Source organism: Acanthisitta chloris, unplaced genomic scaffold (assembly GCF_000695815.1).
Source record: "Acanthisitta chloris isolate BGI_N310 unplaced genomic scaffold, ASM69581v1 scaffold9221, whole genome shotgun sequence".
NCBI lineage: Eukaryota > Metazoa > Chordata > Aves > Passeriformes > Acanthisittidae > Acanthisitta > Acanthisitta chloris.
This window is the reverse complement of record NW_008657636.1, coordinates 112,481-133,404: the sequence shown is the minus strand read 5'-3', so window position 1 is coordinate 133,404 and position 20,924 is coordinate 112,481. Positions and strand designations below refer to the sequence as shown.

Genomic DNA, 20,924 nt, shown 5'->3' with positions numbered 1-20,924 from the left:
AGGAGTTTAAAGTTGGATCTTCTAAATTAGTTTTAACCTATAGAGCATGCAGCCTGCAACTAACCAGGGAAGCTGATGCTGAACTTGCCTGGGGAAAAAGGGGAGCTCAGGAGAGAAGAGAGAACAAGTTAGAGCTGTGATTAACATGTTCTCTCCACTTCTGGTTTAAAAACTGAGACCAATCCATCAAAAAACCTCTCCAAAAGACTGCCAGTATTTCTCTCCCAGTAGTGAGTGAGGGATGGAGATTTCCCAAAGCCTGTACCACATGCAGGACAAACGTGCCTAAGGTACAGACTGCCAGTGTTGGGAGAAGCAGCACACTGGTTGGCTGGAAATGATGACTAGGAGCTAATCACATCACTGGGGTTACACAAGCAGTTTTATTGCTATTCTAAAGGTAATTCGACATGTTTCCATCCCTTCATGCAGCCCAGCCAGTGTTCAGCTGTTATGCAATCATTTTCCTTAACAATTCTTTGCCAAAACAAACGTCTGACTGATCTTACAAAACTATAAAAGCATGAAAAAGAGAGAGGCAGAACCTTTAAATAAACTTCCATATGAAAAATTAACACAGACGAGGGTTATAATGGAAAGGCATTTTATTTTCACCAGGTAACACCCCTCCCTGTAGAAAGGAAGTAATGGGGAAAGGGAAAAAAACCCACCCCAACAAACTCCCAAAACACCCCCAAAACACTACTGTCACCATGAACACTCGAAAGGTCAGGTTTGAGAGCTGCAGCAAAGGTTTGCTTGCATCTTCCATTGCTGCCGTGAGGCAGAGCTGGGTTTGCATTCCTCACAACCAGGTTCACACACAAAACAAGACCAGTGCTGCCAGAGGCATTTTTAGCTCCTTGGGATTCCTATGATATATTTAAACAGACCTTGGGTGTACTCATAAAGCTAAAAAAAGTAAGAAGAAAATAATTTAAGAATTCATGGAAGGGAGCTCTCTGTGCTAGCCCTGCATTCCTTTCAGCAGCAACTCACTCTAAGATGCCTCTGGAGTGCAAACTGTGTTAGGGGGCCGAAAGCGTTAACTCTACTAAAAGGTAACAGCCAACACACATATAAATAAGACTCATTTCCTTTTTTAAAACATCACAGGAAGGTCAATTCCCACTGCATGATTGATGGAGACTTCCTAAATATTAACAGATATATTACAGATATTTACAAGCTTCTGATTTCGCCCTTTGCCGCTGTGGGAGCGTAACTAGGCCATGCTGGGCAGCACCGCGGGGCCAACGCTGCGGTGGAGTTGGGATTTCAGCGCAAGCAGCGACACGGGGAGCTAAAAATAGCTCTCTCCACAGAGAGCCAGGCAACCAGCGAGCTGAGCTCCTCCAGGCTTTGTGTGACAAACCAACGCGCTGCTTTTCCTTCTGCGGGATGAAATGCCGGGATAACGCGGAGCGGCTGTGCCGGGGAGGAAGGGATGGGAGGCGAGGGCAGCTGCAGCTCTCCACACTGCCTTCTGGAGCCTGCCACGGCCCGTGCCAGCAGCCTGGAGGGTGTTTGCCAGGTTTTCCTGCCCCATGGCAGCTCTGTGTGAGCAGCAGGCAGCAGGCTGTACAACCACTGTGTTGGTGTTTGTGCCCTGTCCAGGGAAGGCACAGGCTGCGTCACAAGGCTCTGCCGCTGCCCCAGGGACACCCGGGACACTGCCAAGGTGAGGAGGCAACAGGCATGAAGGACTTTGCACACTCAGGATATACTCAGTCCTTCACCCCACCTGCTCTACAACATCCTGAATTCCTCCCAAAGAGGAAAACAAATGTGCTGGATACCGTGCACCTCAGCGGCTCGCGGATGTCAGGGAAGAGGACTGTGAGCAGGGGACTGAGACTGTAACATGTGGCTGGGGCACTTCCATGAGAAAATTATGACAACAACAATTACAACAACAACAGGGGAGATGCAAAGTGAGATTTCCTGCATTCCTTTCCGTGTAGTTTCCCTGATCACTGTGCAGCAAACGCACGGCCTGGTTTTGGCACAGAAACAAATGCTGATGTGACTGAGATCAGGCGACCCCTCCAGGAACAGCAGAACCTTCCAATCAGCCTGTGCTGCTCACCTTCTGCAACCCTACATCCTCATCTCATGCCAGAACTCCAGGTGCTCTAACACACCAGACACTTCTCCAGAGGTACCCGGAGGAGAGGGCCCTGACACCTGACCTCCCATGGGACAGCTACGAGGGAGTTAGCACTGAGCCCTGCTTCTCCTGTTTGCATTGCTTCAGAAAAAAATGTGAAACGATTTCAATAAGCCCTGTGTACGCAAAAATTCTCATTGTCCAAGGGGGCATTGAATGAAAAATAAGGATGGGTGAGTCCCTGGGAAGTTTTACAGAGACTTTTGCATGTGCTTTTCAAATCAGCTTACAGGGGAGGATATGGATGGCTGCTCCGAAGGCTGCGATGTAACATGCACATACACCCTGAAGGGGAAGCCTCACTCCCCTGGGCAGCAGGAGGCACCCACAGTGGGACTGCCAGGCAGCCCTGGTGCCCCCACAGCCTCCACACCCTGCCAGAGTCTGTCTGCCTCTTGGGCTTTTCATTGCACGAGGTTTGGACAGAGGAATCTGTTTGGATTAATACATCTTTAAAATCATGTTATGGAAATCCAGTCCCAGCTACTTTGGAGCAGTTCTGAGGTATCTCTCATTAATCCGAAGTATAGAAATGTTAATAAATAGATCTGAAACTTTTCTGCTATGTCATTCTATAATACACTGCTATATAGATATTAAATATGCCTCAGGGTATTAAAAAATTTATGAAAAAGTTACAGTAGTTGATTTTCAAGTATTAATAACTTGGCTATGTTAGCTTGTTTTTAAACACCAAAAAGATCTGGCCCCAAATTATTCACTAAGCTCTGGCTATGCCTGAATTAAAAACAACAAAAAAAAAGTATTTTGAATATAAAAAAAGTGCAAAAAAGCATGAGATGTCAGTTAATGTTGTAACATCGTTGGAACTTCCAAACAACTAGTCTAGCACTCTTTTGTGAGGGAATTGAAAAGTGGAAAGGAATGAAAAAAAGGATTAAAGAAAAAAAAGAAGAGAGGTCGCTCCCAATCTGAGACAGCACTGTCCCAAATTTCAGCAGAACAAGAATTTTTACAGCCAAGTTACAAACCCCAGAAAAAATGGGGTTACTAGTGGATATGCTGTCAGACAGAACTATAGTGTGCTCCATTATAATACAAATGTACACCTTACTCACTGTTTTCTCTGAGTAACCTCGAGAACAACTTTACAGGTGCTCAGTTAAAATTAGAAGCCTCCCTTATTTCCCATCCTCCCCATAAACTGTACAACTCTACTACTAAAATTCACTGCTACTAGTAGTCATCATCATACATTCAAGATAGAAAGTAAACTACCAAAACCTGCTCAGGAGACACTTGGAAGTACACTAAGGCTTAAAAAGTACAGCAGCTCAGGGGTATGGCCAACCACACTCTGGTGAAGAGCTTTGTCACCTGCTTTGCCCCAAGACACAGACACTGCAGAGTTCCATGCTGAACCCTGATCTCAGAACAACCAAAATGGTTCAAAGAAAGATGGTTTTGACCACAGCTGCTCACACGCAGCATCTGGTGTGTGATAGTACCTTCTGCTGTTTCAGCTAGGGCGTGAGCATTACGAGGGTGGTAATGCCAATGTGACTTACTGCTGGCTACTGTGCTAACGCTGACACTTTGTTAGGTTTGGTTCTCCATTCCACACACGTTTTGCAGCTCATCTCCTGAAAAATGATTCAAAGCATGGCTAAAAAAAGATCGAAAGCAAGAAAAGGCTTTCTAGTCTCAACGCACACGTACAAAAGAGGCAACAATTCCAAACTACTGATTTGCTCCCAGTGTGAGCAGCTGACCCATTGTGTATCGCTCTGTACAGATCTCAACACAGCGCTCTGTGTCTCCGGGAACCGCTGGAGTAGGAAATCCTGTGACCTAATGCAAATCCAAGCCACTCAAGTGAAACGAAGCCACGGAACGATGATCCGGTTTCGGTGACCTTGCTCATGGACGATGACCTCATGAAGACAAAAGCAAAGAAAAAGGCACAGGGCTCAGATCTCATTGATAGTCCTTTCAGAGGGGCAGTACTCGGAGGTTCCCGGTGACGACATGTAGAAGGATTGTGTTTTCCTTTTCAACCTGGCTCGCTTGTTGGCCAGAGAGAGGCTGCGCCGGCTGGAGTTGATGATTTCTGAAATAAAGTTCTTGCAATCCACGCAAACCTCCATTGTGCTCCAGTCCTCCATTAATTCTTTGGGAAACTCTTCCTGTGACTTATCCACAGATTTGGACCTTGAGGTCAACCTGAAAGGCAAAAAATCAAAACACAATCTGTCACATGATTTAGCAGCTTGGCAGTGAGGAGCCAGTGAGGGATGCCTTCAGGAAATAGCACATGAGAAAGGTCTGGGTTTAAATTTTCCTTTCTCCTGTCCCCAAAATGACACCAGGAGACCAAACACTGGAGAGGACAGCTTCTGCCTGGTTTGCCAAGATTGCAGGGTCACTAACTCGAGGGCATGTGTAACATTTACAACCTGGCAAAAACAACCTTGCTAATAACTAAAAATAGATTACACCTTTGGCTAATCTACACAGCATCACAGCACTAGTGATTTATGCAGAGGGTTTATACAGAAGAGTCACTCAAACCCAAGCATTTCTTTTATATTTAATTTCTTGGATTAGCTTTGACAACCATCTGTGTATAAGATATAAAACCAATATGTAATTTGATAATGTCAAAGTGAAAAAAAAAGATGAAAATTGGAATTAGACAAATTAAGAGTTAAAAAAAGATCAATCTGTGAACAGACATCACTGAATTCCCATTCAATGGGTGATTCTAGCCTGTGATATTTATCTCTGGAAAGTCTATTCACATCAGAAAAAGACATGTTAAGGATATTTTGGCAGAGGTGCTACAGAAATACAGGTGCCCCAGACTCCTATTTCACCTGTAAAATGAAAAAGGTTTAAGACATGAGTAGTGTAGCTATTTCTTTAAATCAAAGCAATGAGTAGAAGAGAACTGGCTTTTTAGGCTTCAGAGAAGCTATTTTTAGAAACACTAGCAACTCTAAAACAGGTAGACAGCATCTTCATGACTGATAGCCCAGCATGAAAGACTTTAGAAACATCTGCACACACGAGCTAAGGTTGGTTCTCACCTGCTCCGCAGTGAATGGTGGTGACTGGTGGAGGGTTTCTCTGGCTTCATAAAGCTTTCTCCTCTTTGCAAGGTTGAAGGTCCCAGTGAGAAGATGGGGAGAGTAGAATATGGCTTTGATGGCAACCGCATCTGTTGAGAACAGCAGAAGGAATGTGCAGTATCAGCACAAGGATTACAGCTTTTCAGAAAGGCTCTAACCATAAGTTTACTTACTTTTTTGCAACACTGTGAACATACAGGCCTATGAAAGGAAGCAAGAGCATGAATCAATTAACTGGGAAAAATTACATTTAAGTCAAGAAAAAGGACAAATGTTTTCAGGAGTTAGAATCCTCTCCCATCCTCCCCTTAAACAAACATTTTCATTCTTAAAGTTTCTACAACGTAATGACTTCCATCAAAACATGAAACCAAAAGCAAGGAGAAATGCTGAACGAAAACTACGGCTAAACTAAAAAATAGAAAAAAAGAAAAATAAGCTGTTTTTCCTCTAAACAAACCTCCCATGGCAAGTGAGACCATAACTCAGTGATTGCACAGATGTCCTGGCTTACTCTCTCACTGTTCAACTCAAAATTTATCATTTTGCCTGCAAATGATTCCTTCTCCCTTCTCCCCTGCCCCAATACTCCAAAAATAACCCAAACGATAAACTGTCTTGAAAACAGAGGTTGTGGAACTGTTGACTGGGGAGTCTGAGTAAATTCCATCTCGCTCTCCCATAAGCATAAAAGAACAAGTGAGTGTTTCTCTCACTTTTAGTCAAGATTTTCAGTCCAAGGAAGCTATTCTGTCATGTAAGAAGGGTTTTTTTTAACATAGACTGTCACAGAAATAAAACCAATCAGCAATAAGCAGCAGAAATTTTTGGAGGTTTCTAACATGTAAACCAGTACTTCCCCTTCTGTAATAGTACTCATTTATTAACAGATATTAAATACTTACCTCTTACAGAACTGACAAGTGTAAGACCAGGTAAAGAAAGAAAACCTTCTTGTTCGACAGCAAAAGCAGAGCTAAAAGAAGAACAGAGGAATCCACAATGTTAGGCAAAGTCCCACACAGTGATGACTTCATCTACCAGTTGCTATTAGCAACATCACAGTTGCAGTACTATATCCAGCTCTGGGGTCCCTCCTTCCAGAATAATATAAAAAATAATGGTCCAGAATTGTACCTTCATACATTTAGAAATAGGCCTTTAATTGTTTTACCTAAATTAAACACTTGACACTTAACTAAATAAATTTCGTTAGAAATAAAAGTGAACCATTTTAATAGTGGGAGAAATTAACTAAAGCATCAACTTACTTTGAGATTTGCTAAAAGCCTATTACTAAGCTTTATATATCATGACAATAGGCAACAGCTGAATCTAATGAATGACATTGTAAGATTCTTGTTCCTCTGCCTTAAATGTATTAAATCTTCAAATTAAATCTGCATACTAGACACAGGTAGGTCTGCAGGTAAAATACACAGTTAAGTCAAAATACACTTGCTGGAGGTGTTCAAGAAGCACAAATCAGAAGGGGGAGAAACGGAAGCTGCTTCTACTGGTAAGTACCAATTTCCAATCTGCAGTTTACAGAAAAAAATGCATTAGTTAATGGGTCTCTAATATTAAAAGTGCTGCAGGGGTCACATGTCATCTGACTGCTCTGAAGGCTTTCATTCCCTCTATGCTTGACTGTAAGGATTCAGATGAAGAACTTGTAGTTTCCTACTGCTACCTGTAATTCTGTTTTCTGGAACAGAAATTGCTTCTGGTAAGCAATCCTGCAGAAGGCATGGGGACAGAAATCACTTCAGGCAATGGAGTTTAAAACAGATACATAAACTGATAATTGCAAATGCTACTGCATTTTTATAGACAATCTAAACAAATGAAGCATTGAAACATAGAATCAACCAGGTTGGAAGATACCTCAAAGGTCATCGAGTCCAACCCTACTGCCGTTACTAGACCATGGCACTAAGTGCCACATCCAGGCTCATCTTGAAAACCTCCAGGTTTGATGTTTCTGCACATAATTCAAGGAAGCTGATCCATATGTTATACATTTAGGGAGATGTTTGGTGGGTATCTTTTCTTTCTCTCCAATGCAGGACAAGAAACAGATGTGTAAATGGGAGGTTTGTGCAACCAACCTCCTTCACTAAGCTTCAGAGCCTCCACAGACTCAGCCCTACCTTTCCTTTCTTGAGAGCAGTGTAGACATCTTTATATTGCTGGTACTTTTCCAGCTCTGCCTTCACCAGCACCTGACGGATGTGCATGACCTCCTCCACTGTCAGAGCCAGACATTCCACTGGATAACAGAACTCCTCCTGGAAGCCAAAAAGCCCCATATTATTTCAAAGCCAAACAGCTTCTTCCAGACTTCAACCTAGACAACCAGCCACCTGGTTAGTAACTCCAGACTCAGGGGGTTTCTCCCTTCAAACTGGAATAGCACTGGCTCATTCATGGGCATCACGTGAGTACGAAACCATCAGAAGCTGTGTAAGTGTGATCTAAATGGTCTTATGTTCAGCCTTCACAACAATAACAGTTTTCTTCATCTTTCCTCCTCAAACCACTTGACCCTTCTCTCCATTTGTCCTTTATTACAAAGATCTGTTTCAAAACCATCAGCATTCAGATTTGTAATTTGAAAGGGAAAAGGTAATACGGTAGTTGCTGTTATTTTATGTCTACTGCTTGAAGCAAACATAAAATAACTTCTCTGAGACTTTGTGATGCCCAGAGTGGCCAAGGAAAGTTGTTAGTAGCCCATTCTAGCAGAAATCTTTATTCAGTGGTACCTCATCTTGGTGCTCACATGATCAGAATCCCACCAAGACCACAAAGTGTTACATCAGTTCAGGCAGAAATGTTCTCCTTTCTGTCCCAGAAAGTAACACTAGCAATTTAAGCTTTAGAGAATAAGCTTCCAATATCAAGCAGGTGAACTGGTTACCCAGTGTTGCGTTATTAATGGCAGAGACTCAAATAGAGACTAACAGCACAACTTTCCACTTACAAAATTTTGCATTTGTTGTGTGTTACAGCATTTAGGAGAATATTGAGTGGAGAACTCCTGAATTTGGTACCAGAGAATAAAAAGCACCAACCCAATTTGTAATCTAGCCCAGTAGTTGATTATACATTTCCAAGAGAAAGACAGAAACCTCTGTGGGAACTCCCATCGCTTTATGCTTAGTGAACCTTTTCAGTCAGCCCAGAGGGGCTACTGTGCAGTAATGACAATGACAGGCAATGCTCTCTGAATAAATGAAGGAAATTTCTCTTGCAAACACAAAGACGTGGCTGACAGTTTGGAGATCTCGTTTACAAATTGAAGTGATGAATCGGATTAGTACGGAAATACTCCATTTCCATGTACTCAGAGGTCTGTTCTGTCTTTCCATCAGATTAAAAAGAAAATCTTTCTACGTTGCAGACCTGGCAAACATTAGCATTTAGGAACCACCACATTTTTAAAAACTGTTGTCTTACCTATCTAGAAAGGGAACACAAAGAAACTTCACTCTGTTTAAGGTACCCCACAAAAGACTAGAATTGAGTTAACTTTGTTAGACTTGCCAGCTAAACCTTTGGGGCATGGAACACTAGTTCTCTGGAAAGGACAAACTACATCAAAAGCAACTGCAATTTGCTCTGAGGTGTAAAACTGCACAGCCAAAACAAAGTAACTTCTGTTCCTTGTGAGCAACTTTACGGCTAACCAGCAGCTCTCAGCATTTCATTCTGGGTTCTTCCCATAGCAACTGCCTTGCTATGGAGAAGGCATGGCTGAAGGCTGGGGCGAGCGGGAGAGGAAGTGGGTGGGAAAGTGGGATGCATACAATGCCAGCAAAACCCCTCGATTCTGCATCGTGGGAGACTGGGACAAACTGTCCGAGGTGAATGAGGCTGACTGAATGCTTGTAATCAATCAGAGCTTTAAGTCCTTTAGAAATACATTTCTTACTTGAAGCTCTTCCTTCCCCCTCATGAACGCCCATTCCTGTAATTTACAGAACGGTGACGTCAGGGAATATTGCTCCTTTGAAGAAAGTCTGTTGATCTGCTATAGGTGGAGAGCATGTACTAGGGGAATAGTGTGGGCCTGTTGTGGTACCAATTGAAAATGAGTGTCATTAAAATAGCAATAGCCAGCAGGCAACAGGGGAAACAGAAAATGTTCACAAGTTTAAATGCTAATGTTTTAATTCCAGAGGTTACACAAGGACAACAAAATGTTAATGCAACATTAAATGAAAGATAAATATTATGCTGATTTCAGAAAACTGCTTGGTTTTTTTTTTCCCCTTTTCAGAACAGAAATAAGTACATTAAAAAAATCTCTTGTTTCTACACTACCTCTAAGGCATTGAAATTAATTACGATTACGCTAAGCACTGGCTAAACTTCATTAAACAATGATGCTCTGGAGCTATTGCTCAAACTTTCAACAACAGTCTGCACCCAAATCAGGCAGCTCCAAGTCAGAGCACTTCAGCTCTCTGCAATATTCACATATGACAGAACATACTAAAGACAGAATGTGGTTTGAATGGTCTTGATTTTCTGGAATTATAATCATTTTAATATTAAAGACAGGTCAGTATACTTATTTTTAAAGGGGAAAAATCTTACTTAAAAATACTTTTTTGAACTTGAAGTTTCCATGATCCTCTTCAGAATTGGCTTAACACTTCGATTGTGCAATCACTTATAATAGCTTAGGGTGTATACGTGTAATTTTGTTACTTAGCAAAATCAGGTACTTAGAATTGCACATCCATAATGTGAAATAAAGTGCTTTGTAGGTCATTCCCAGCACACATAGACCATTATGACTAACACATTTTTACTTAATGCATTCCTTGTAAAACTTCTCATTAAAGGATGTCACTAGACATTCAAATGAGCTGCATTAGTAAATTGCAAAATGTGCAAGTGCCAGATTGGCCTCTAAATTCTGCAATTCACAATTAGTCAAGGACTCTAGACTCTCGTTGCTTTTGCAGACTAGAAGTTTATAAAAGGGCAGAGTTGGATATCTCAACTATAAACTCTCCTGCAAGAAGTTTCACCCTTCCACTTACTGGTTGGGACAAGAAAACGAAGGAAAAATTAAGTTATTCATGTTCAGTTCTATATAGGAGTAAATGAATTCATTTTTCTTTTCATTGGATTTGCCTTCCCTGGCACATGACTATGAGTTATTCTCCAAGTTCTGATAAATAGTGTGCTGAGGACCAAAACAATATGTAGGTTTTCAAGTAAAACAGATTGCAAATGTCCTTCAATTCTATGTAGTGTATCTTGGTAGAAACATCTCACGCTTTTCAACATAGTCCAAGGATTACAATAGTTTTGCTGTATTTTTGCTGCAGGATCTTCATGTGCTGTGATATTTAAGGTCTGTCCCATTGATAATCTTGTGATGTTGCATTTTTAGTTTGCTGTCCTTTCAGAACTGATTTTTTTCCCCCGTGAGGTGATTGAAGACACACAAATATCCTACACATATTGAAATCAATGTCAATCAGGTGCAATGTCCCAGCCTAAGCTTTAATTCTTGCCACAGCTGAGGAAGTGCTCCCCAAGGAGGGAACATGCTGGTGAAGGTGATTTTCAAAGCCAGCAAAAAGAAGCAAACCTTTGGGGGTTTCCACCTGCTGGCAAAAGCTCTCTCACAGAGATAGTACATAGCCCCTGCCACCCCACACATGGCTGCTTCAACGGGATGAGAGCTGAGCAGAGAAGCTGCTTGTATAGTTGAAAAAAGTGGTCTGAAAGTCATCCTTGGAAATAAACGGGTTATCCTAGGAACCTGAACAATAAATAGGAAGCAGAGAAGCGAATGCTGTGTATAAATGAAACCATTAGCTTTGGTCCTCTGGGTCATGGAAAAAAAAAAGATAATAATTTAAAAAGCAAACAGACTACAAAGGCATCCATATGTACATCTCAGGACAGTGGCTTCATCCTACTGATTAAGCACCAAATCAGCTCACTATAGCAAGCAAACCACCAGGGCTGACCCTCCAAAATCACTGAGCCACTCTGCCTTTCCGTGTGGCACTGGTAGGGTGACATATCAAAAGAACTATGTTTGGCATTTTTCCAAGCTCGTTTCCCCTCCCCACCTACTTAGGCCTAACCCCCCCTGTCTGATGAGATGCCAGTTCACAAAACCATCGTTAGTATGCAAGACAGACCAGTTTCTTGCTAATCCTGCTAAGAGACTGTAGCAAACTCCTGCCTGGTTTGACTGGCATTGAGGGCTATTTACTGACGAGGCCTCTTTCACCTTGGAGAGAAACTGCGGTCACAGGAGCTGGTGATAAGAAATGAAACTCCATCAATCCTGGAGGAAGGGATGAAGAAGTGTGATGTCAATGAAAAGTAAATAATATTCTGCACTTATTGAGAAGCGTTCACTCCGGGAACGGCAGTTTTACTTATGCAACATCTGGCGCAGCCACTGAAAGAGGTTGGCATCCCTCCGGGGATGGAAAGACGTGCAGAAAGCCAAAGCATGGAACTGGGCCAGTTCCAGCATCACAGAACTCATCCACCAACACGAAAAACAAGAGTACTGTGGGAGTCACACCCTAGAGGGCACTATTGCCAAGAGAAAGAATTGGCTCTCTAGGCATCAAATAGGTTCTTATTAACGGAACATCGTTTCACTACCGATCTTCCTTCTTTCTCACTCCATAGATCAAACCAAGTTAGATAACATTTCTCTAAGAATTAAAAAAAACACAACAACAACCAAATAAAAAAAGCCCCAAAAACTTTAAAAAAAAAAGAGCCAAGCATAAAAGAAACTAGTAAAACCTTTCCCATCTGTTCCCACATTAGCATGACCAATCTAATGGCTTTTTCTCCCTCTTCCTTTAGTATTTTTCAGGGGGAACGGAATAATTGAATTAGTTTTTATGTAATGGTTTTATTTTGTATGTTTTTTTCTAGGCATATGTCAGTGAACAGACTGACAGAAAGAGAATACGTATGTGGTCAAATAGGTCCTGGTAAGAACTCGGTTGACCTATTTAGAATAACAGCCTCAAATAAGATTTTTAAGTTGCATGATCCTCTGAAATACACATGAGATTCATATTATGATGTAACATACCCAGATACACTAAAAGCATGATGGAGTAAATGTCTCAGTGTAACAGATGATGCTTTCCCCCCTCCTCCCTTTAAACTATATGCCTGTGAATGACTCTGGGCCTACCAGAAAATGGCCTTCCGCATATAGTGAGTGCAGCAGGCAATGACAGGGCAACTCATTTTATGTGATGGTGTCTTTGAATGTATGCTGAAAGGAGCCCTCCAGCTTGGTTTTGCTGCAGTATGTTCTGCTCCAAGGTCACTTTGGCAAAAGATGTCTATTTGTGTTGTGCATGTTACATGTTACTACCTGACCTTCACCTGGAATGAGGAACTACATTTTACTTGCAAGGATGTAATGAAATCCAGCAGACCCTCTGAAAAGGAAAAGCATATTGTAGGGAACATTTGGAGACATTTTTCTTGTTAATGATCAACTTCATCATCTAATGTGACGGATCCTGGCCATCATTTCTTGGGCCAACTAAAACGCTCTTCAAAGCCCGTTAATACCACTGCACTACAAGACAGGGCAAGTGAATATTCCCTTCCTTTCAAAACCAGGATGTGTTTATCAATTTCTCTATTCGCCAGTACCTCATGGGGCACACTTTGAAACCCTGCTGGTAAGAAAAGAGACAAGGAACATATCCTGCATGAAACTACAAAGCACTAATCAGTATGTCAGCATAAACGGACCAGGATTTCATACCCTTTGCTGTTTGTACTCTGTTGGAAAACAGTTCTCAATTAAAGCTAATTGATCAAATGCACTGTACTTTCTTCTCAGGCAACAACACAGGTTTTTGCATCAGTAACTTCAACAAAGCAACACAGACAAACCTTGATTTGGATTACTAAAAGAGCTTTCGTATGTATAAACATTACTATGCAAGTTCTTAAGGTGGGAAGAAAAGAAACCATTCCATTAATTCGGCCATTACCTGCAATGCTTCCAACAACTAAAAAATTTCCCCCAAATCCCAAAATATCCACTGCTTTGGAATTGTCTCTATTCAAATGGAAAACCAGTAATGTGAAGTTCGTCTGCTTTGGTAACATTCTGAAACAAAATCAAGACATGTGGCTTTACCCAGAGTCCTAATCAAAGTGCAAATATTTTCTGAGGCGCCTGTACCTGGGATTTTGGACAAATATGCTAGAGAGACAAAGTTCAAATCTTGATTTCAAAGCGTCTTTAGTTGCCAAGGGCTGTTCCTGAATTGAGGAGTTTTCTTTCAGCCAAGTTCTAATCACACTGAAGCCAAAGGTTTAATTTTCATTATACTCTTAGCATGCCTCTTTTTCTCTCTCCTACTACCCACTCCACTTACAAGTGACCTGGAGCTCTGTTTTGAAGGGGGTAGGAACTGTCTCACATTGGTTGGCGTTTCCTTTTCAATGGAGTGTCGTCTCTGCGGCGGCTGTCGTCTCTCCGGCTGCGGTGTAGACGATATGGGCAAGAACTTTGGAGGCGCTGAGGATTCAACCAGTAGAAAAAAGTTAGTTCTTGTAAGGGAGACTGTTAGATAACATTGCTCAGTACTTAATCCAGCTACTGATTTGCTAAAATTTCTACTACTGGTAGCTGAAGTTACACATGCATACTCAGAGGATATGAGCATACTTCAAGACAGGTTTCCCAGTCATCACATTTGCCTGACTGAGAGAATAGGAATACACACAAAACTAACAAATAAGCCATGCTACTGTCCAGTTACATTATTTATAAATTTGATGTTTCAGGATATTAGCTTATTCTACTTATTTCACCATTATGCACAGAAAATACATGCAGAGATTGCATGTTTCATCACAAAACCTTTCCAGTGAAACTGAAACACTTTGAAACAAATGAAAAACCCTGTCACATAGTAAAACCTACAATAACTGTGCCTGGAAAAAAAAAGACCAGATCTTCCCCTCTGGTCAGCAAGTACTTATGAGAAATACTGGTGATTGCAATGTGTCTTTCAAACAAGTACATTTGCTGCCATGGTGACAGAGATGCAGGAAGCATTTAAATTGGTCTTAGGCTAGAACATGTTTCTGCAGCAACAAATCACTTTATGGGATGAGCATAGCTAAACTATCCCCTCCATTCATTTGTGACTTCCTCTACAGTTCTACATCAATTTCAACTGTGAAACCTTCTGTTTCACAAAGATACCCATACAAAGTGGAAGCTAATGCCTTCCAGTCATTAATCACGTTTGACCTATTCAGCAGGTTCTAAGGTTCAGCTTTAGAGGTTTATTCCATTAACAACGCTCAGCTACAGCTTTGTAGAAAAACTTCAAAGTTCACAGCACAGAAGACAACAGAGGTGTGTAACAGCAGCCAGTGGGCTCTCTTATAGTAACTCACTCTTTCTGCTGCTGGTGCCTTCTTGAGAGGGGTCTTCCACTTGTGAGGGGGAGATGCTGCTGCTACTTGTTGATTTGTGCACTGATTCTTCCTCCTGTGTGGCAAGAGAAAAGAAACAGAATTCCTCAGGGACTGCTTTTAGTTCTCTTACTGCTTCTTAGCTCACAGAAAACATGAGATATCCAAGATATTTTGTGCCATTCAATCACTCAAAGCCATAGAAGTTCTGAGAAAAACATTGACTCTGCACAGTACTGAGCAAATGGAATTTTCAGTGCTCTTTTTTTTAGAAGCTGAAATAAATGTAATATGGTTGGAATTCAGTGTACTTAACTACTGCATGAAACAACAAGGTCAGGAGAGAAGGTGCGTGAATCCATTTTAACCCATTAAGTTTCTTTGTTGAAGTCAAAAACTTCTAGGGATTTGCAGCTACAGAGGATATGTTAACTCAACTTTATATCTCGCACTTAACAAGGAATCGGCACTTAATTTTTCTGGTCTCCAAAGGAATGAGTACCACTTACACAAGTGACTCAGGTAAAGAGAAACTATTCTGATTTGCACTGCTCTGTTATCTAACTCCCAATCCTGGTGCTTTTCTCCCTTTTTCTGTATTTAAAAGAAATTTCATTCATTATTATATATTTCTTCAGAAGAGCCAAAAGCATCTCCTGCAAGATGAAGAAAAGTGAAATGGGCTTTGACTAACACCTTTCACTTATCTAAAGAATTGTGCCACTCAAATTATTCAATCCTTTGCTTTCACCTAAAAACTCTGTCTTCATTCACCAGATACCAGCAAAGATACAGATCACCACAGGAACCTCCCAAAGGAACAGCACTGAAGGACTGAGCCTGAATGCTCTTTAGCTTTAATGTGAATGCTTTTAACCAAGGAGACTTACATCATTTAAGTTGTCAAGATTTACAGATCAAACATGTGACCTGCTCTAAAATCCAGCAAGTGGCTGAACTTCCCTCTCACAGATTTCCTTAGTTACATGAATCACAAGCACAAAAACCTCCAGTGGCTGAAAGATTGCCTTCTTTGGTAACAGCAAGTCAGAAAGAAAAGCTGGCAGGATCACCTCCATGAGCACCATGCATCACTGGACAGAGTCCTCTACAAATTCCCATCAGGTGACCTGGCCCCTAGGCTTAGCCCAAGGGTAGGTGTTGCATGTGAGGACACTGATGTATGCGGTTCCCACATACATGGCACAACACAGTAGTCTGCAAAGGGACTCAAAACAAGCTCAGATCCCAGTACTCACTTTCACATCTCATTTGTGATCTCACAAAACATTTGTGATGGGAAGCTTGTAGGGAAGTTTGAGCAGCACGTTTAGCTACATCAACTGTTTTACTTGCAGAAACCAGTACAGTTTTAGCTACAGAGCTGGCTCAGACAGCTTTGCATGTTGCTGCTTCGTGCTGTATGGTTGCTTTAAAAGATCAGTGGAGAAGTTGCATGACAATTGGATGCCCTGTTGTTTAGAAGGGGCGCAACAGTGTTCACAACCCTAGAGTTAAACATTCAAACTCTGTGAAGGAGAATACCTCTGTGCAAAGGGAACTACTCAACTTTTCACTTTGTAGAAGTCAAATTCTTCTGAGTGGAAGACTAGTTTTCCATTAGCTAATGAGCTAAGATGAAGAACTAAGTAAGTTGTTATTCTGAAGAATTCTAAAGAACTGTTAGAGCCAATGGCTAAGTATAAAAAAATAATAAGCATAAACCAAAATAGGGAGAATGGAAGCTAGGAGTACATTAAATTTGACATACAATCCTACTTAGCCAACAGGTATTCCTGGTTTGTCATTTCAAATTACTTGTTCTGTGCACAAACATGTGCACTGAAAATGCTATTACTGCCCTGTGGTTTCTCAAACACAGAAGGCTTTTTTGAGAATGAAATCTTGTGTAGGAAGTACTGATGAATCATTGGATGAATTTCTCCATATCTATACAGTAACTGTTGACTATTATGGTAGACTATCTCACATTTTACATTTGAGGCCAGATCAACCCAACATCCAGGACTGTAAACTTCTGCACAGAGTGCTAAACAAGTAGAATTTTACAGGCACTGAGAAAGCTGCAGCTTTGAAGGCCTTACCTTAAAACATCTGAGTATGTTACAGATGTGATTTTTGGCCAGATAGCTGTAGCTTCACTAGGAAGATGCAATTTTTATTTCTGTATTAAAAATCACTATTAGATTGCTACTTCTCTTAGCCACACAAAGCAAAATGGCACTTGCTCTTTGGAAACTGTGATTCTAGTGGTGATGCAGAAACAGCAAGGACAGAAACAAGGAATGATTTGTACAATATTCATCCTTGCCAGTATATGGGCATAGAGCTGTATTAGAACTTCCCTTTCACCTCTGCCTGACTACATTCAGTACTGGGACGTAGTCTGCATCACAACACAGCTGAAAGAACAAAGGGGATGCAGGGGGAAGAAAATGCATCTGCATCATAGCTCATCTGGAGGTCCATGGCAGTGCAGGTATTTCCAGCCTGCAATTTAGAGCATCACATAGTCATAATTTCACTCCCAGTGAGTAACTCTAAACAGGTTAAGACCAGCTCAAACTTCAGACAAAGAGCTGGTCGAGTTATTCACAGGCAATCAGGACAACATACAAGCTCTTCAGGGTGTGCTACATACAAAGTAAAAGTCAGGAAAGAAATAAGACATTTTGACAGAGAGATCTTCACTTTCTTCGAATGTTCTATGTCCCACCCACTTCATCAGCTTGAAAAAATTCACCCTAACTCCCTTCAGCTTGTTTATTTTCACTACTTTGGCACTGTTCCTGAGCCTCAACCAGTATTCTGCTGAGCATCTTTATCATCTCAATTGCTTCACCAGCTACTTCTGTTGACTCAAACCAGTACAGCATCTGTTCTTTGTGACAGCTCGACGTGGCTGATTTATTTTCAATTTATCTTTTGCTGAATGTTCCAGAGCTTATTCCATACCACTTTGCTTGCCCACACAGTATTTCCTAATCAATAGTCACATTAGGATATCTTATTTTTCCCTTTCTACAAGAGTCATTTCACATTTCCCTTTACAGAATTTTAGTTTACTGAGTTCTCATTTCTCTGTGTGAAATATCATGCTGCATTAGCTTCAGGATGCACAGAGCTACAGGCTGTAAGTTCAAGATCCAACTCTCATTGGCAGGTCTTAATATTCCTACATCCTGCCCAGCTTCAGTCACATTAACAAAACCTCATGTAGCCTCTATTGTAATCTTATAGATTGATGAGTGATTTCAGAATGCAAATCTCTTCTGCTTTCAGAACAGATGCACCAAATTACGCACTCACACAAGTCATCCACAGGATAACCCCTAATACAAAGAGGGCCAACCTTTCACAGGTCAAGAAAGTACGGAATGAGATAAATTTCTTGCCACATATATTCCTTCCCAGCCTCCTATCTTTTAGCTTAGACGCCTTTGTAGCCACCCTGTCAGGAAACCCCTCCTTTCCCATTTACAAGAGAGAAAAGGAGTCAGGGAAGACTGCTTTCCCCAGGCTAAAATTAGCCTTTGTGCATAAACTGTGCCTGCATGAGCTTTCCAGACAGCTTAACTTTCAGAAAGGTCCAAACTCAATTAATAATACTACTGATCCAGAAGACAAAGCTCATTCTTGAGGAGGTAATGTTGGTGCTTCCTGAGGATCATACATAATGCAGCTTCAAAGTAAGAAAGCTTATTAAGGTTTTCTGCTTTTAATGCTTTCTTAAATCTTTAACTCTCCATTTGAGAGAGGATGGATTAAAAATTCCTTTTCCATCTAAACGGTATCTGCTTGTCCCTATCTGCCTAACGTTCCTAGGGTGTTACGTCCTCAGCTTATACCGCAAGCTAATGCACTGACACTTGCACCAAACTGCAACTCATATGGCACAGCTGATGCTCTTTATTTCACAGCCTATATGAGTCCTTAGTGACAGCTCCTCCATGGGTGCCAGAAGAGTACAATCCATTTGCCTGGATTCCCAAAAGCATAATTGCTACATACATACTGTGGACAGCTACTGAGCATTTAGGAAAGCAAGTAAATACTGGTGTAAGGCCAAAATTAGCACTTAACCTTTTAAAAGAATATTCTCCATTTCGATGCCTGATTTAATATTTTCGAAGTCCTGTGGGCTGAAAAGCAGTCACAGAAAATTCAGATGATAATCTGCAAAGCCAACTCTCATCTGATCAGTTCAGCAAATTAAGAAATAAGACTCAATTCTGACAAATTGAGAAGTAGCTGTGTCCTGATTTTTTTTACCTCTGAATCTGAGCTGTCAAGTTCAGCCAACGTGGGTGCCTTAAGTAGTCTCTTTCGTTGTACCATGGCTTGTGAGGCTCCATTCTGCTTTCCTTGCGATGCCAGGCCACCGTTCACTGCAGAGGCATCCACCAATTTTCTTCCAGCCTCTGGTGTGGGTACATCTAGCAAAAGAAAAAGAACTGGTGTTTGGACCTAATAGGAATTTTGCCTTCTCAAATCTTAGCATCAAGGCAATACACACAAAAGGGAAAAAAATTTTATTGTGCTAGTTGTATGTGTGCAATTATTTTACTTTTAGCAATATATTGCTTGGAGAACTACAGGCAATGGCTCGCAGTACAGAAGCAATATGGAAGAGTGAAAGCAGTGGAAAAAGCAGCAGTGCATAATGCTAAAACCTAACCTCAGATCTACACCAACCCTCTTTAAAAAAATGCCTCTGTGAAACCTGAAAATATTCTTCCTTCTACATATAGTCTATAATTAACTATATAACAAGTACCAGAAGAATGTATAACCATATCTGGGCAAGTGGGTTTCCAGTGAATCTGATGACAACACCATACAGAAATGAGGAGGTTTAGCATGGAGCAAACCCAGTTTTTCCTGTGAGGACAAAATTACACTTTATTCTGCAGTGTACAGAAAAGGAATGAAAATGAGCTAAATAATGAGCATTCATCAAACATATGCACAACTCTTAGGCTTGCATGGCTATTTGTATTAAAAATATGTCTGTGGTGTCAGACAACAGAAACATGAGGCTCCAGCTCTATTTTCACCTACATGAGTTTTACAAGGATGTAAGTCCACTGAGTAAATTATTTGGGATTTCTGCCAGTGTGCAATGAAGATGCATCTCGGATAATGTAAGCTTTGGGTCTGCTGTGCTTAGCCTAGCTTAGCCTAGACATTAAGATAATGACCTAGGCTTTGATATTTTAGGAGAGCTTAGAGTTTGGTCTGATAAATCAGTTTTATCCCTGTAAAAGTACAAAGTGCAGTATTCCAATCTGAAGAAAATTATGTTGGAGGGACAAGGAAGAGAAGCTTTTAATCTCCCATTTGCATGTATGCCTCAGCATCTGGTCTTTCTACAAATATGTTTTTCTACTCATGTAATTATAGGACTCCTTCCCCAGTCTTGTAATGACAAAGTACCTCCAAGTATAATAGGCCTAGGGTAATGATGAGTTATTAGTCCCATTTTTATACATGGTGAAAAGAGGCACAAAAGGTCAAGTGACTTGTACCATAGGTTACTGGGAGGACCAAGACAGAGAAGTGATATCATCCAGATATTCACAGTGCCAACAATGTAAGTACTCACACATTATTTGGAGTTGCCCTGGTATAAGCAGACACAGTCACTGCTGCTACAACACCATTTGCATTGTTAAAGCCATCCTTGCACTAGGTAAATAAAAACTACAGTCTAGACGAAGCCTCAGCTGCAGTAGTAGGTCTGTTTCACAACATTCCCACCAGAGCAGCTACTGAAATGGAATAAAATGAGGAATGAGCTTAAATCAATAGATATTTTAAAGAGCTATTCAAGTTACTGTTAAAAGCTGGAAACTGAGCTAGAAAAGACAAAGGCTGCATTATAGCTAATCTATGAATTATATCTTTAACTGAGAGTATGTAATACTGTACTAAGAGTATAAGAAAAGGTGATTATTTGGACTATTAAAGTCATGGTGACATTCCAAACCTATGAATCTGTGTACTGCAGTGCTATTACTACCTTCAGGTCCTCCCTGCAAAGAGCTGCAATCAAAGACTTAGACTCTCTAACCCTTAGCTCCTATCTTCAAAGGCTTTGCTAAATGGGTGTCCTGACTACCACTATGGCTTATAGGTCATGGGTTTTTTATCCTGCCTAGAATTCTGTGAGTACA

The 20,924-nt window shown here is 41.0% G+C and overlaps 1 protein-coding gene across 1 annotated transcript in view; it reads right to left on the bottom strand.

The window, feature by feature from the left end:
* Positions 1-4,101: 4,101 nt before the first annotated feature.
* The window catches only part of SPIRE1 (spire-type actin nucleation factor 1), a 67,802-nt gene continuing 50,979 nt past the window's right edge, over positions 4,102-20,924 (bottom strand). Inside the window, exons 8-15 of the mRNA XM_009084801.1 lie at positions 19,021-19,184; positions 14,710-14,800; positions 13,677-13,819; positions 7,416-7,553; positions 6,168-6,238; positions 5,436-5,463; positions 5,221-5,351; positions 4,102-4,354 (exon numbers count right to left, since the gene is read on the bottom strand). Coding sequence (XP_009083049.1) covers positions 4,102-4,354; positions 5,221-5,351; positions 5,436-5,463; positions 6,168-6,238; positions 7,416-7,553; positions 13,677-13,819; positions 14,710-14,800; positions 19,021-19,184 — 1,019 coding nt within the window. The remainder of the gene's footprint in view (positions 4,355-5,220; positions 5,352-5,435; positions 5,464-6,167; positions 6,239-7,415; positions 7,554-13,676; positions 13,820-14,709; positions 14,801-19,020; positions 19,185-20,924) is intronic.